Raw genomic sequence first — 13,938 nt, 5'->3', positions numbered from 1 at the left:
TTGCAGAGGTTTGAGAGATTATTTTGTAATATTGCTGCCATCTTGCACTGGGTTTTATGGTTTTCAATCAAATTCATACGTATTCATTCACTTGATTCTCAACCCTACTATGTAGTCATGGCAGACATTATAATTACCATTTCTTAGATAAGGAAATGGGACTTTATGAGGTTTAGTGATTTATCCAAATACAGCTAGAAGTCACAGGCCTAGAGTCCAACCCCACACTTAGTATTTCAAAACTCACTTTTTTCTAAATAGGCACAATTACACTGTTGTAATTTCAAACAGGAAAAGACAGTGAGATGCCTCACTTTTTTAAAAAAGGTCACTGACCACTCATTTCATATACACTGGTGTGACCACTGGCCTCCACTTGTTCAATTAGGACACAATGACTGGACATACAAGATGGACCTTCTAAATAAGAATTGGAGAGGAAAAAAACAGGAAGCCAAAGAAGGTATTAGGACACTACGAAGATTATGAAACATACACTGTATACTCTATTAGTAAAATCAGCCTTTAAATTTTCATTAAATCCATAGCAGATCGAGTAATGGGACGATTCTATAACCATGGAAAATATCACAGATCAGAACCTAAATGCTTACACGTTTTCTCCCTCCTTAACAGAGCCACTAAGCCTAAAAAAATTATGAGGCTACCTTCCAGATCCATGGAATCAAATACTTGTAAGTGACCCCAAAAAATCTAACATTAGGACTGGGGTAGAGTCAACTATCTTGAAATGAAAAAAGAAGATTTTAATTACCTGGCTGTAGAAAATACCAAGCACTATCAAAGGATCTCATTGTGTAAACTGGAAGTGCCATGCTACTGCTGTTTTAGATGAAATTGGGGCTGAATACAAACAATGTACTTTTATGCAGACTATTGTATTTGATGAAAACACTTAAATGATATGAGTAACATTAACTCATTCCATGGGATGAAGTCGGAGAAAATCCTTAGAAACCAGCGAATTATATTAAACTATGCCTAAATTTTCAAACAACGAAACATCCATGTTCTATATCCAAAGGCCTTTTTGCATCATAATGGTTAAAGAAAACACTTTCCTTCTAAATCAAGGAACTACTGACCATGGCAAGCTAAAAGATCAGCCCTCTGAGAAAATCCCAAAGCTAGGAAGGCAATGCTTAACCTGAACACTTCAAGTTTGAAAAGGATTTCTAAGAATTAGGACCGATTCTTCATGATCCATATTTTACATAAAATCCTAATCCCAATCATAGTACCAATCAAATAACACGCCTGTACCTAGCTCTGTATGAAATCAGCTCATTCAACAAATGATGTTTATTAAAAATATCTGACCTAAAGTACTGCGCAAAATTGATTCTGTAAATCTCTTAGGTTTTCTGACACCCCCGCCCCTGTCCTCTGAATAAAAGAAAGCCTTCAAAGCTTTCCTTGATACAAAGTGGGCAAAAGAAGTGATTTCACTATACCAGATGCATTCTCCCTCCAGTGTTGCACAGGTAACTATTCTCGTTCTCATTCTGAGAACATCCATCTATGGAAACTCTATCACATACTCTCTGAGTATAAGCATTGGAGAAGTTCACACAATGTCCATTTGTAATACAAATGGCATGCCCATTGGCGTAATGCATTACGTTCCTCCCTTTGTACTGTCCACCGAGGTGCTGCTGGCTCTCACGACAAGGAAAGTGGCTGCTAAGCCCACTGCCACAATGGTCATGATTCAAATTATATTGCTCCATGTTCTTAGGAATCCGTTCTCTCTGCGGCTGCACGGTCTCTGCCGAGTTTTCTCGCTGCTCCTGATTATACATAAAGGTATCCTTGTGCGCTCTGGTTACCATGCCAATCACTTCTTCCTTTGCAAAATCTGAAGAGGGAGAAGAGCTTTTGATGTTTTCTTGTTCCAGCTGGGGCTTGGGTCGCAGCTGTTCCTGGGCTGGTAAAGCTGTCTGTTCATGATGTTCTACTAATTGGTCGTTCTGTAGATGACCACTGAACTGGCTGTTCATCATGGTCTTCATGGCACTCTGCATCTCAATTAGCATCCTCTGTTTTTCACGCTTAGGAATACGACCAAACCGAACAGCTATTGAAGAAAAAGATATTTAACATCTACATTCTAAATAAGACCCATTTATACAAAATAACACAAAACTGGCTCTGATAGCTATGGCTTCTGGTCATATGAGTAAAGAACATCCATTTGTGTCTGGCCCAAATTATCCTAAACTTGCTGGTTATGTTTTTCTGGTACCACAGGAAGTGGGAGCAGGAAGACAATTTTTCGTTTTTCTCTCAAAATAAAGCTCAGAAGATCGCTAGGGTATTTTATAAACAAAGCCTAAGAAAGAAAACTGAAATTAACTGATGGAAATCAGTTTGCAGCAGACCAGCATTCCTATACAGCACCTTACTAAGAAAGCTGAAGGCTCTGTTCTCAAGAAGGCACACGTGATTCAGCTACCCACATCCACCAACGCTGATGGAACCCACAGGTACAATCACTCCCTGAATGACCTCTGTCCGTTCATTTCTGTAACCTTATTCTCAAGACCCAACTATGAAGGGATCTCCTTTTCCAACTTCTTAAAAGAGAAAATCTTTAAAAAAAAAAAAGAAAAGAAAAGAAAAATCACAGTCAATAGAAATGTAGTTATTGGAAAATAAACTTGCTGGATTTCAATTAAAATCAATGAAACAAAAGTAAAATCATTCATCCTGCACTACCTTAGAGACTAGTCTTAGAATGAGTCCTGTTTCCAACGTTCATATCCCTGAGGGGAAAAAGCTTCTTTCCACCTAACATTTATACAGAGATAACAAAACTTAAATATCCACCCAGCAAGAAAGCCTCACTAATCTAACTGCAGCCTCTGACACTGTCATGACCACAGACGAACAATTTTATCATGGTGCACACTCTACCTCTGCTCCCTCCTGTACAACTGATGGCCATTTTTACTCTTTCTGGGGAAATCACAATATCCACCAACTTTGGATTAGTATTTCTAGTGCTATAAAAAAAATTTTCAAGCAACTGAAAATACAAAACATCAATTGCTGAAACCTGTCATTCGAGAACCTCCTTATTACAATACTATATTTCTGTGTCATTAAGATACTAGAGTAATCTAAAGGACTGCTTAAATGACCCTTCCCTAGATTAATACAAGGTTCATTCTTAGCAATTCTTAATTAACTCTACGAAGCCAATCCCTCTGAAAACCTCATACTCCTCTATTATGTTACTTAGAACACAATGAGACTATCCAAAAATGATTTCCCAAGAACAACGGACGGAAGAGTCACATCTTCCAGGGACGTCATCCATAAATAATACTAAAGGTCCTGCAAATCACCACAACCTTTATTTTCCACGGGAGTGGATCATGCCAGAAATGAGCAACCACCTCCACTCCAGACCCTGACGTCTCTTTCAATTTTGCATCTCCTTTCCAAGTATTCAGAATCAGTGCCCTAAAAGCACTGTGTCATATCAGGACTGAGAAGTGATAGAGCTGATTCACGTAGGGAGGAATGGGTTCCTCAGGACTGCTAAGAGATCAGGGAAAAAAGCCAAGGACTCCTATATCAAGAAAAAGTAAAATTTTTTTTTTTTTTTTTTTAGGAAAAAGAAAAAGTACTCAAATTGCATAGGGAAAAAATGGGTCTTTTCACAGGCAAGCAGCAAAAAAAGAAGAGAGCCAAAAGCTGTTTCTGGGGTGATGATGCTAGAATTTTGACTTGAATTAATTTGGCATCCTACAAGGCATCAAAATGTGTTTTCTAAAATCTGTTTCACCCTGAGCACAAGGGGGCCATTGGTAATCAGCTTATAGCTCTGGTTTATGCTGAGAAATAAGGGCCAAGCTCCACGCGCTTTAAGGAGAGCACTCTTTAAACTGGAGACGTACCATCTCTCGACATTCCAACAGACAGACACTTTTTGAAACGACACTGCTGACATCTGTTCCTATTCATTCTCATTATAGAGCAGTTTTCATTCTTCAGGCACTTCTTGTACTGAATGTTTTGCTGAATGCTTCTCCGGAAAAAACCCTAAGAATAAAGGAAGACGAAGCCATCCATTTAAAAACATCCAGATGAACTCCCTGTAAGCGTCCTCCCACACCTAACCAGCCAGGACACTGCTAGCCACCAGGAAGAAACTCTGGCTTAGAGCTGAGGGAAGCAGAATACTGACACACAGAGTTTAACTGGGTTCTCACCGACATCAGCAAGCACCTGTGCCTACCAGCCAAGCAGAGCCCTTCTTCCATGCTTCCCGCTGGAGAATCTCAGTACCGCCAAAGACCCCTGCCCACCCAACCCCCGTCCTACACTTTACCCTGTTACCAGCCCTGCCTGCCAGCACGCCCTCCGGCTCACGCTTTAATCACATACAACTTCCAAAACCCTTGAAACATGAATGACATTTTCAACAAGCTGACAGAGAAATGTGTTCCATACCGTAACTTCCTCACTAGAACTAAGCATTACGTTGGTAGAACTCGGTCTTTCCTGGATTATTACCTGCTGACACCAGCAAGGCCTACTTATATGTGCCAGATGTTCCTGGCTACTTGTCCGCAGCAGGTAAGTGTCACACCACACGCCACAGACCAACTAAGGATCCAGGAAAGACAGTTCCCAGCTAGATGGCTACACAGAACTGCCTTCACTACACAATTTAAGTTCATGCTCTGTGAGTGGTCTTCAAAGATCTCCAGCTTAATGGTTCCCCTGACTTTTTCAGCAAAATCAAAATTACCAAAATTATTTTAAACTGCACTTCCCTTGACTATCATAACTAACCACATATTTGATGAATCTATATTAGTAATTATGGGATACAACATTTTTATACTTTGTTACTGCAATACTATACTTGGACACTATAATATCTGAGCTAGACACATCTTTAAGAGCAATTACGTGTGGTGTTTTATCAGGAATACACATCTAGACTCCTGTGCTTATGCTTTTGTTTCTCTAGCTATAAAGTGAGACTAATGCCTGTCCCACATTATTTCATATTTTTGTAAAAAAAAAGAACTATTTATAGAATTTTAAAACAGTGGAAAAGTGCTACATCTGTACAAAATACTGAGTAGCCTTGTGAAGTGATCGAGCCATTAAGAGCTACAAAATTCACAATTCATTCAGAGCCACCCTAGAAAATATCTTCTCTTTCATCATGTACATTCACTGTTTTGCTCACCCACCACATCCTGCCAAACTGTATTCCTGCTTCAGTCAGAGAACAGCAAGAGCACGTGTCTTGGCCATGTTAACTTTAGATACTCAGGAGAAAGGACTGTGCCAGATTAGAAAAGAGAGATTCCCTAGATATAAGTAGGAGGTATAGACTTCTCACTTGGAATTATCTGACTCAGGAATATTCAACTAAACTTATAAATGAGCTTTCCCAAGGGCTCAATTTATACTCAAGATTCTTTTACTTACTTGGCATCACTTCTGAAGACAGCACATTTTTACAAACATCTAGGAATTATTCCCAACTCCTAGCACCCGACATTGTCAGAATGTCAAAGTATCTGATGAGACCTACTCGAAGTCTGGTTTAAACTAAGTCCCAGAACGGCAGTAGCGCCTCATCTGCTCTGCTCCCTGCTGTCCGCCACCACCTAGAACAGTGCCTGACACATTAATGAATAAACACTTCATACCATACTTAAGTTTGAGTGAGAGAGCAAATTTATGTATACCAAAATTTTAAAGAAAAAAGAAATAGTTTCACTGAATTTAAAATATATTTTTCAAAACAAGTTATGTTTATACACTACATAAAATGCTTAAAACTTTAAGAGGAACAGCTGACTTCTCTCCTCCTCCCAGATTATCAACTGTGTAAATTGGCAATCCTAACTGCAATTTCTTTAATCCCAGAATCGGTAGCTTAAAGAAACAAAAGGATGCTTTACCTTACAGCCTTCACAAGCATGAACTCCATAGTGGAATCCTGACGCCACATCCCCGCAGACTTTACAAAGTAGAACCATGCCACTAAATTCTAAGGCACAAACAGACACAAAAGTGAAATGCTGGAAGAAAAACTAAAATTGTTTGTTTTCTTTCCAACTGAATATTTTATTTTGTTCAACCTGTAAGTACTTTAAAAATATACAAATCTACTTTTATAACGTAAAAGAAAAATCTTTACACCAAATTGACATATCAAAAGGAATCATGAATTTCTTTTAAACAGTTTATGGCACTGCCAAAAATATCTCAGAGAGCTAGTTTTTCCTTTCCCGATGATTTTAAACATACACTGAAATTTTATAAATCTAGAGTTACTTCACATCAGACATGCAACCAGAGCTAAGAAAACAATCCTGCTGGATAAGAATTAAGAAGTTAGCCAGAGGTGTCAATCAACAAAAGGTGCAAAGGGGTGTCTCCACAGGCTGCTGTACAATACTCAATTCAATTCACATGCTGGTCCCAGTCAGGCCCCATCTCTGCCTGATCCTGCCCTGTACCAGCCCATCACCTCCACAGTCACTCAGGGATACTAATTTCCACAACTCATTTGGATATCCCAATCCGCTAAATGTTCCTAGCTCCAACTTCATGAAAGCAAACCCCTTTCCACGAGTTAAGTACTCTGTCTAGAAACCAGATTCGGCACTAGGAGTGCAGAAGAGAGATAACTGTGAAATGGGGTAAGAGGTTACCCTCGAAGGAAACATGGTCAGACAGAGTACATAAGCACAGATCTTGCTCTGCAGCAAGAACCAATTATGACAGCCCCTAGGCTGCAACTTTTCAGATCATCACTGATTTCCTACCTAACTACTGAACTATGATTACCCAGAAGGGAGTGAAAATTATACCCCCAAATAAAATGGTCCCCCAAATGAGCAGCTGATAAAACAAGCCCCACCTGCAATTGGTGGCACAAACCTTTAGAAAACTAAATAACTCACTTGTCACTGAACTGTGACTCTTTGTCATCCCAGGTGCGCTCGATTTGCTTGTTTTCATAGAACAATCTATCCGATCATCCTTCAGGATGCCTTCAGTATTGGAGAGATGGCCATTTTTGGGATTCCCGTTGTTATCAGCATTACTGCTAGCCGGAGAAGATGGGACGGAGGAGGACTGGAAACTGTTCTCGGAGCCCTCACTGTGACAAGACGCAGGGCTAGAGGCTGAGCTGGAAGAGCTGATATAGGCAATCACACCTCCTAGAAAAGATGGGGGAAATCAGACAATTAGATACTTGATAATACATATTTTCTATTTTTGCAAATCTGAACAGTAACGTCACTAACTTTAGAGACAGGTTAACGGTAAAATTACTGCACGAGGAAAAAGTAACTTATTTTCTTCCTTATTTCCTACTATTCTTCTTGCTTCCACAAAGTTCAAAGCCAAACAATTCCCACTAATTTAAAATGTGAGCAGGTTCTCACTGGCTTTGTCATTCTGAGCACACGCAGATCCAAACCTAAAGCTTTTCATTTTCCAACCTATTACTAAAAGGAATGAAAAACCTTCCCGAGCGACAGCGTAGTTTAGAGTAATCAAGTTGTTTTGGCCGTGAAGAAATCGGGTTCTGGTCCTGTCTCTGCGTCCTTCATTATACCTTTACATGGAACAATCCCAGAACAATGCGTTCATCATTTAGCTCCCCCAGCACTTGGCTAAAACACAGGTCAACCAGGAACAGACGTAACACTTGGAACTCTGGATAAAGTAGTTTATCTGGAAATGGAAAACCTTTCATAGCTGTTGCCCCCAGAATCTTTCTGTCGCGATGTTCCCCAAAGACTCTATGACTATCCACTAAACCCCAGTTCCACACACTGCCTTCTCCACCTACTTCTGACGTTGGACTTGCAGACACCCTTATCGCAAAGCCCAGACTAGAGAAGGCACCCTCAGGAATGAGCATTTTGAACAAGTTCTCCAGGCGATTCTTTGTCATATTGAAGTTTAAGAATGGCTATAACTAGTGAACTCAAGCACAAATTGGCCCATAGTTTTCAAGGTTGATTTTTTCACCGACTTAACTGCCTGAATATCTCTAATACACTGTGAATCCAGAGAAAAACGATTTTAACCTGGAAGTCTATCAAATGTCGTGTTACTGGGTAAAACCACTGTGCCCTCTGTTTTCATAAAACTTCATAGATCTAAAGGTCATATTAGAAATTCCAGGTGGTAGCAAACTGCTACTTTTTTCTCACTTACCTCCACTGGGAACAGGATACAAAGAAAAATATTATCCTTAGTCTTCAATAAATTCTCACAGGAAGGTCTCACAGCTATTTATCTTTTCTAAAGAACACTTTAGGTAGTAAATTCACTAACATCTCAAAAGGATAAAAGGTGAGGAAGTTAGACCTTCCCAGGGCCAGCATTTGAGTCAGCCATTTACACCCATGAGGTCTTCTAACTACCTCAGCTTAGAAATAAACTTCTAGAGATCAGAGCTATCCTGATGGCTTAAGAACCGGATTAAAGCACTGACTGGGCAATAGAAGGTACTAATTACCCAGAACACACCTTCCTTTGCAAAAGCTCCAATATCAAATCTAAGAAAAATTACTGGGCTATTAGCAATCCAGTTAAGATCCAACTCCTGTCTTTAGGGAATCAAGTCATTTACAGGAAGCATTTGTGCCAAGAACCATGGAACCAAAGATGACCCATCAAGAAGCAGCTACATTCTCTTAGCAAGACCTTCAACACTGATTTAGTTGTGTTAGCATGTACCAGACACCAATCTACCCACCTGATAGTTAGCAACCCAAAAACATTAAAATTTAATTTCCTAGAAGGTAAGGAGTACATCTAGCAGTTCCTCAACCCAATGAAGAAGGGGAAGTGAAAAATACAAGACACCAAGAATGCCGAGAATAAAATGACAGAATTTCACACCACATTTCATCCTCACAAGAACCCTATAAAATTAACTTCCATTTTTCCATTCTATAGAAGAGGAACTCAGAGAGGTTAATACAGCTACTAAGTGGCAGGGCCAGGGTTGAAAGTCAAGGCTGTCTAATTCCAGAGTACAGAGTATTATTTCTTACTGCGAAGACCTGGGCAAGCAGGTTACTTTCAATCTCTCTAAACCTGAGTCATCTTCTATAAAATGGCAATATCTACCAGAGTTATGGTAAGATTGAAATGAAATGGTGTCCATAAAAGGGGATTATTAAAATAAGTGATTTTTACAGAGACAGTTTTTAATGGTAACACAAGAAAGGTAAAATCCCTGAACCAACAAGTCCCAACAGCTCCAGAAACAGGCAGAATATACTTCTTAGATGCCTCAAGCTAAAATTAGCTGAGGCACAGTCTTCTCTATTTTTAGTTGAAAAGGACCCTAGAGCTGGGCCAGGTTCCCAGGCTAGGGCTTGCCCAGTGGTCAATGTCAGACAGTATCAAACTTTGTACTGCTGGGAAGCACTTACTGTCCTGGCATATACTGGGGTTTTCTTACCCTAATTCTAGGCTTGCCCACCATCATCACCCACCCCCACTGCCCATCATCCTGGAAAATATGCTTGAGTTCAACTCATGAGTGTACTTTTCTGCCTAGTGACTTAGAACCAAATGTTTTTACCTTTAAGAAGTTTTAGTTTTCTCATTTTAAAAGTAGGTTTTTAATAATTTCTACTCACAAGATGATACAGTGGACCTAATGAAGCACTAAACTTCCAATTGTATCCCAGTGTCAGGGCTCCAGAGAACAAGATGGTCCCTTCCCTAAAAGGCTTTAAAGGCCAGCTGGGGAGGCAGCCTTATTAACCAGGCATTCCAATGCAACATGAGCAATGTTTCATACAAACTACTGTGAACTGCTGACAGCACAAGAGCACTATAGAGGGCAGAGATCATGAGCAAGGTGACAATAAGTGGGATCTTAAAGAATATGTAAGTTATTAAATGATGTACTACAGAAGACGTTATTTAAGAAAACAAAAACCGTGGTGACAAAAAACAAATAGGTCTTATTTTGTAAAACAGTGTTCTTGTCTCCATGTAAATTGCTGGGAAGGGGTAGGGGGGCAAGTGTAATCTAGTGTCTGGGGAAAAAAAAACCCTACTGACTAGCAACAAGATTAAAAAAGAGGAATGATGAAATGGGGAAGCTCTACTGACCCCTTCCTTTTCCATCAGCTATGACTCTGTACCACGGCAAACCACATGGACCCACGAGGAGACAGGACCACCAAGCTTTGCCTATGCCTTCAAATGTTATGTGGGCTTCAACCTATAGCACAGCTTGTGCTCCCCAAGTGCATTATGTGCATCTGGCTCTCCCACTTGCCTGGGTAAGTTACTCACTTCAGTCTACTTTGACCCTCATCTTCAAATGGTGACAACAGCACCTTCCTTCATAGAGTTAATGTGAGGCACCAAAGTAGCAACACATGTAAAGGGCCTGGCACATAAATGCTCAACAGATACTGGTGATTATTATTTTACCGTCATTATACTGGAAGAGTTGGATCAGGATAGTTCAAACAAAACTAACCCTCTCTATCCACGCTTCTTTCCTTCAATTCTGAACGTGTCGCGTGGACCCAGTGGTTTCTCTGAAGGTTCTTATTTCCAGGCCACCTTCTGACTCCCTCAACTCCAACAACGAGTCAGGCAACTTCCTTCTTCACTTCTGATTCTTCCCATTATCTTACTGTTTCTCTTTCCAAGTGACAAACAGAGTAGACTACAGATTTGTAAAGATAACGATGGCCTATGTGGGAATGTTTTCCTAATTTTTCAAATGTGCATCACCGCCACAGTTATGAAGTGTGTACAATATGTTATTTACTTTAAAGAACTTGGTATACTCAATCAAAATCTGTGACAAAAATGTATAGAGTCAATTTCTACAGTTTCACTGTCTCCCCTCTGTATTAGTCATGGAGAGGGCAGAGACACAGTGAGTCATGATTTACAGGACAGTTACATGAAATGGTCACTGGGTGAATAGGTATTGACTAATAAAATGTTATCGACCCAAAGGGAGGGGTCAGAGGCTGCCACACAGCACTGAATTCGGCCCCACCCCAGCCAACATTTACAACAACGTGAAGGAAGTTCAAGAGAATGCTTATCAACGCTCCTTCAGACAGAGGGATGGCAGAAATAGTATACTGGATTACAGCTTGCGACAGCTTGAACTTGGAGCTAAATGGAAAAAGAGAAAATTTAAGAATGATAATGGCAAGCCCCTACAGTTCAGCTCAAACAATTATCTGCACAATGGATGAAACCTAGCTTCAAATCAGTTCACATGAAAAGGATCTAGCTGACTGCAAGGCTACCGTGAGTCAGCAAAGCAATATGCTACAAAAGCCAAGCCTGCCAGAGAACTCATTTACAAGCAGCATCCCCAGCTTGGAACTTGGTAACCGACCAACAACTTCCACTTCTGGGTGCCACATCCCAAAGGGCAACAAGGATGATGATCAGAAAAAAAACAACACTGACCAAGGGATGTGAACTGGCGACAGGGGAGGGGTGGGGGTCAGCAATCATCGTAAGGAAATTTTATAATTTGTAGCCACACTTTAAAATCAAAATTAAGTTCACTGATAATGTTCCAGGAAGGCTCAAATCAGACAAAAACTTTCTAATCACTTGAGCCGGCCCACCTTATCCGACCACGAAGCTGGAAGACTTCATTCACGCTGGGTTAGACGAGGTGGAAGTTTATAAACTCTAAATCCTTACCATGTAAAAGTTTAATTCCGTAAGAGTTACTTAAATTTTTAAACTATCCTCAAAGCTTAAGTAAGCCCACAGGTAATTAAAACACAGGAAAATGGCTTTTTTTTTTTAATGTTCATGGAACGTTCACAACAATTTGTTATCAAGGGATGGTTTTAGTACATATAATAACTTAAAAAATAATCACTGGCTGTTTCTGCAACCTCACTGGCTTTAGGTAAAGGGCCATCCTTCGTTGGGAGAAGGGGCGGCAGCTAAAAGGGCAGAAGCGAGACTGGTATTGCTCTGTGGCGTTGCAACAGGAACTGTAGCAAGAAAGGGATTGACAGAGTCAAATTCTGTTATCCTGAGACTTCCCTGGCGGTGCAGTGCTTAGGACTGGTGCTTGCACTGCTGGGGGCCCCAGTTCAATCCCTGGTCCAATCCCTGGTCCCGGAACTAAGATCCCACATGCCACGCAGCACAGACAAAAAAAAATCTGTTACCGGTTTCAGGAAAGACCAGTGACCCATGGGTTTAAAGCAATTAAGCGAATTGACAAGGACCAGCTGTACAGGAGGCCTAGGAGTCACCCCGGGTCACCGCCCACATGAGCCAAGGGCTTCGCTAAGGGTGGAATCCCTCACGGTCCCGACTGGCGCCTAGGGCGTATTCATCACAGAAGGTGTGCAAGGTCAGTCGCGTCCCCGAGCAGATCGTTAAAACTGATATTTTTCTTTTTTTTTTTTTTTTTTTGGTAAACACGAGGCAGCGCTACAACCAGGGCCTTCCTCCGCCCGTCCGCCGGGCGACCCCAGAGGGTCTCGTGTCGGGGAAGCCCCACACCGCCCCGCGGGCCCTCCTCCTGCCCGAGCGCGCCCACGCCCCGCGCTTCTCCCGCCCGCCTGCCAGGCCCCGGCTCCGCACGCCGGCGGAGGACACTGCGGCCTCCGCGCCCGCTCGGGGCCGCCGGGCCGCGGATTACCGGGGCGCGCACGCGCAGCCCCCTCCGCGGCAAGCAACCCCGCGAGGGAAGAGGGGGATCGCGGCCACGTCACAGCCCGGAGGGCTCCGGGGGCGGGGCCTCCGCGGGCTGCGGCGCTCACGGCCGGCGCGCGCCCCCGCCCCCACGTGTCCCTGCGGCCCCGGGAATGTGGGTCACGGAGCCGCGCGGCCTCACGTGTCCTCGCCCGCCGCCGCCGCCCCAGCGCCCATTATGTAATGCCTCGTCACGCGCCCGCCCAGCCAACCGGCGCCCGCGCGCCGCCGAACGTAAACACAGCGCGCACGTGGCTCGCGCGGCCGGGCCATGTGAGGGGGGGCCGGGCCGGCGCCGTCAGGCCGCGCTGCGGCGTTGCGGTCGGCCAGCAGGGCGGTAGCGGGCCGGGCCGGCGGGCGACGAGCGCCGAGCCCGACGCGGGTCCCCGGTGCGCGGCGGCCCTCCCGCCGACCCCGGGCCCCCGCCGCCGCCCTCGCAGTGCCCAACGGGCTCCGAGCGCCCCTCGGCCGCGCCCCACCCGCCGCAGTCGGCTCTTACCCGCATTCACCTCCATGGTGCTCTCGGGGAGGAGGCCGGAGCCGCCCGATCCCGCAGAGCGGGCAGCGCCGCCGCCGCCTCAGCGCCGCGCCGCCCCGGGCCGGAGGCAGCGGTGGTCGCGGGGCCCCCTCATGGGCAGGACAGGCGGGGCGCCCGGACCCGGGCCCCGCGGCCGGAGAGCGGGCTGCGGGGAGAGAGGGCGGCGGCGAACGGCGCTCCTCGCGGGGCCCCTAACAACAAAGCGGCGGCGCGGCGGCTTCCTGCAGCCAGCGCACCGCGGCGGCGAGGGCGGCTGACGGGGAGGGCAGCCGCGACCATGTGACCCGCGCACACACCCCCTCCCTCCGCCCGCCCCGCGGCCGGCCGCTGCGGCGACTCCGCCCCTCCCGCGCCGCCGCCCCTCCCCCTCTTCACCCTCCTTGCCGCCGCCGCCGCCGCCGCCGCCGCCGCCGCCGCCGCCGCCGCCCGCTCGCGCTCACCCCGGTTCCCCTCCTCCTCCTCCTCCCGATTTCCCGCCTCCGGCCGGGAGTCCCCCGCCACGCTCCCCTATCCAACCCTGCGCCCCTCCCCCATCTAGTGACACCTCAGGGCCCCTCCGATGGTTACCTAGGACCGTCGGGTGGCGCCGAGCAGACCCGCTTTTCAGGCCCCAGGCAGGGCCAGCCCCAGACCGCCCCGCAGGTCCGCTATCC

The 13,938-nt window shown here is 44.7% G+C and overlaps 1 protein-coding gene across 3 annotated transcripts in view; it reads right to left on the bottom strand.

Annotated features, from left to right (window-relative positions):
- NR1D2 (nuclear receptor subfamily 1 group D member 2) overlaps positions 1-13,555 on the bottom strand; it is a 33,861-nt gene extending 20,306 nt beyond the window's left edge. For 2 of the 3 annotated variants that reach the window (XM_029213966.1, XM_029213967.1), the window contains exons 1-5: positions 13,247-13,262; positions 6,966-7,226; positions 5,958-6,046; positions 3,927-4,071; positions 1,476-2,098 (exon numbers count right to left, since the gene is read on the bottom strand). In XM_029213966.1, coding sequence (XP_029069799.1) covers positions 1,476-2,098; positions 3,927-4,071; positions 5,958-6,046; positions 6,966-7,226; positions 13,247-13,262 — 1,134 coding nt within the window. Of the gene's footprint in view, positions 1-1,475; positions 2,099-3,926; positions 4,072-5,957; positions 6,047-6,965; positions 7,227-13,246 lie in introns of all 3 variants that reach the window. The other variant, XM_029213965.1, reaches the window with a different exon arrangement.
- Positions 13,556-13,938: the final 383 nt, after the last annotated feature.

The sequence above is a fragment of the Monodon monoceros genome, unplaced genomic scaffold (genome assembly GCF_005190385.1).
Source record: "Monodon monoceros isolate NGI ecotype Baffin Bay Population unplaced genomic scaffold, NGI_Narwhal_1 Super_Scaffold_11, whole genome shotgun sequence".
NCBI classification, from domain to species: domain Eukaryota; kingdom Metazoa; phylum Chordata; class Mammalia; order Artiodactyla; family Monodontidae; genus Monodon; species Monodon monoceros.
This window is presented reverse-complemented; position numbering and strand designations above follow the sequence as displayed.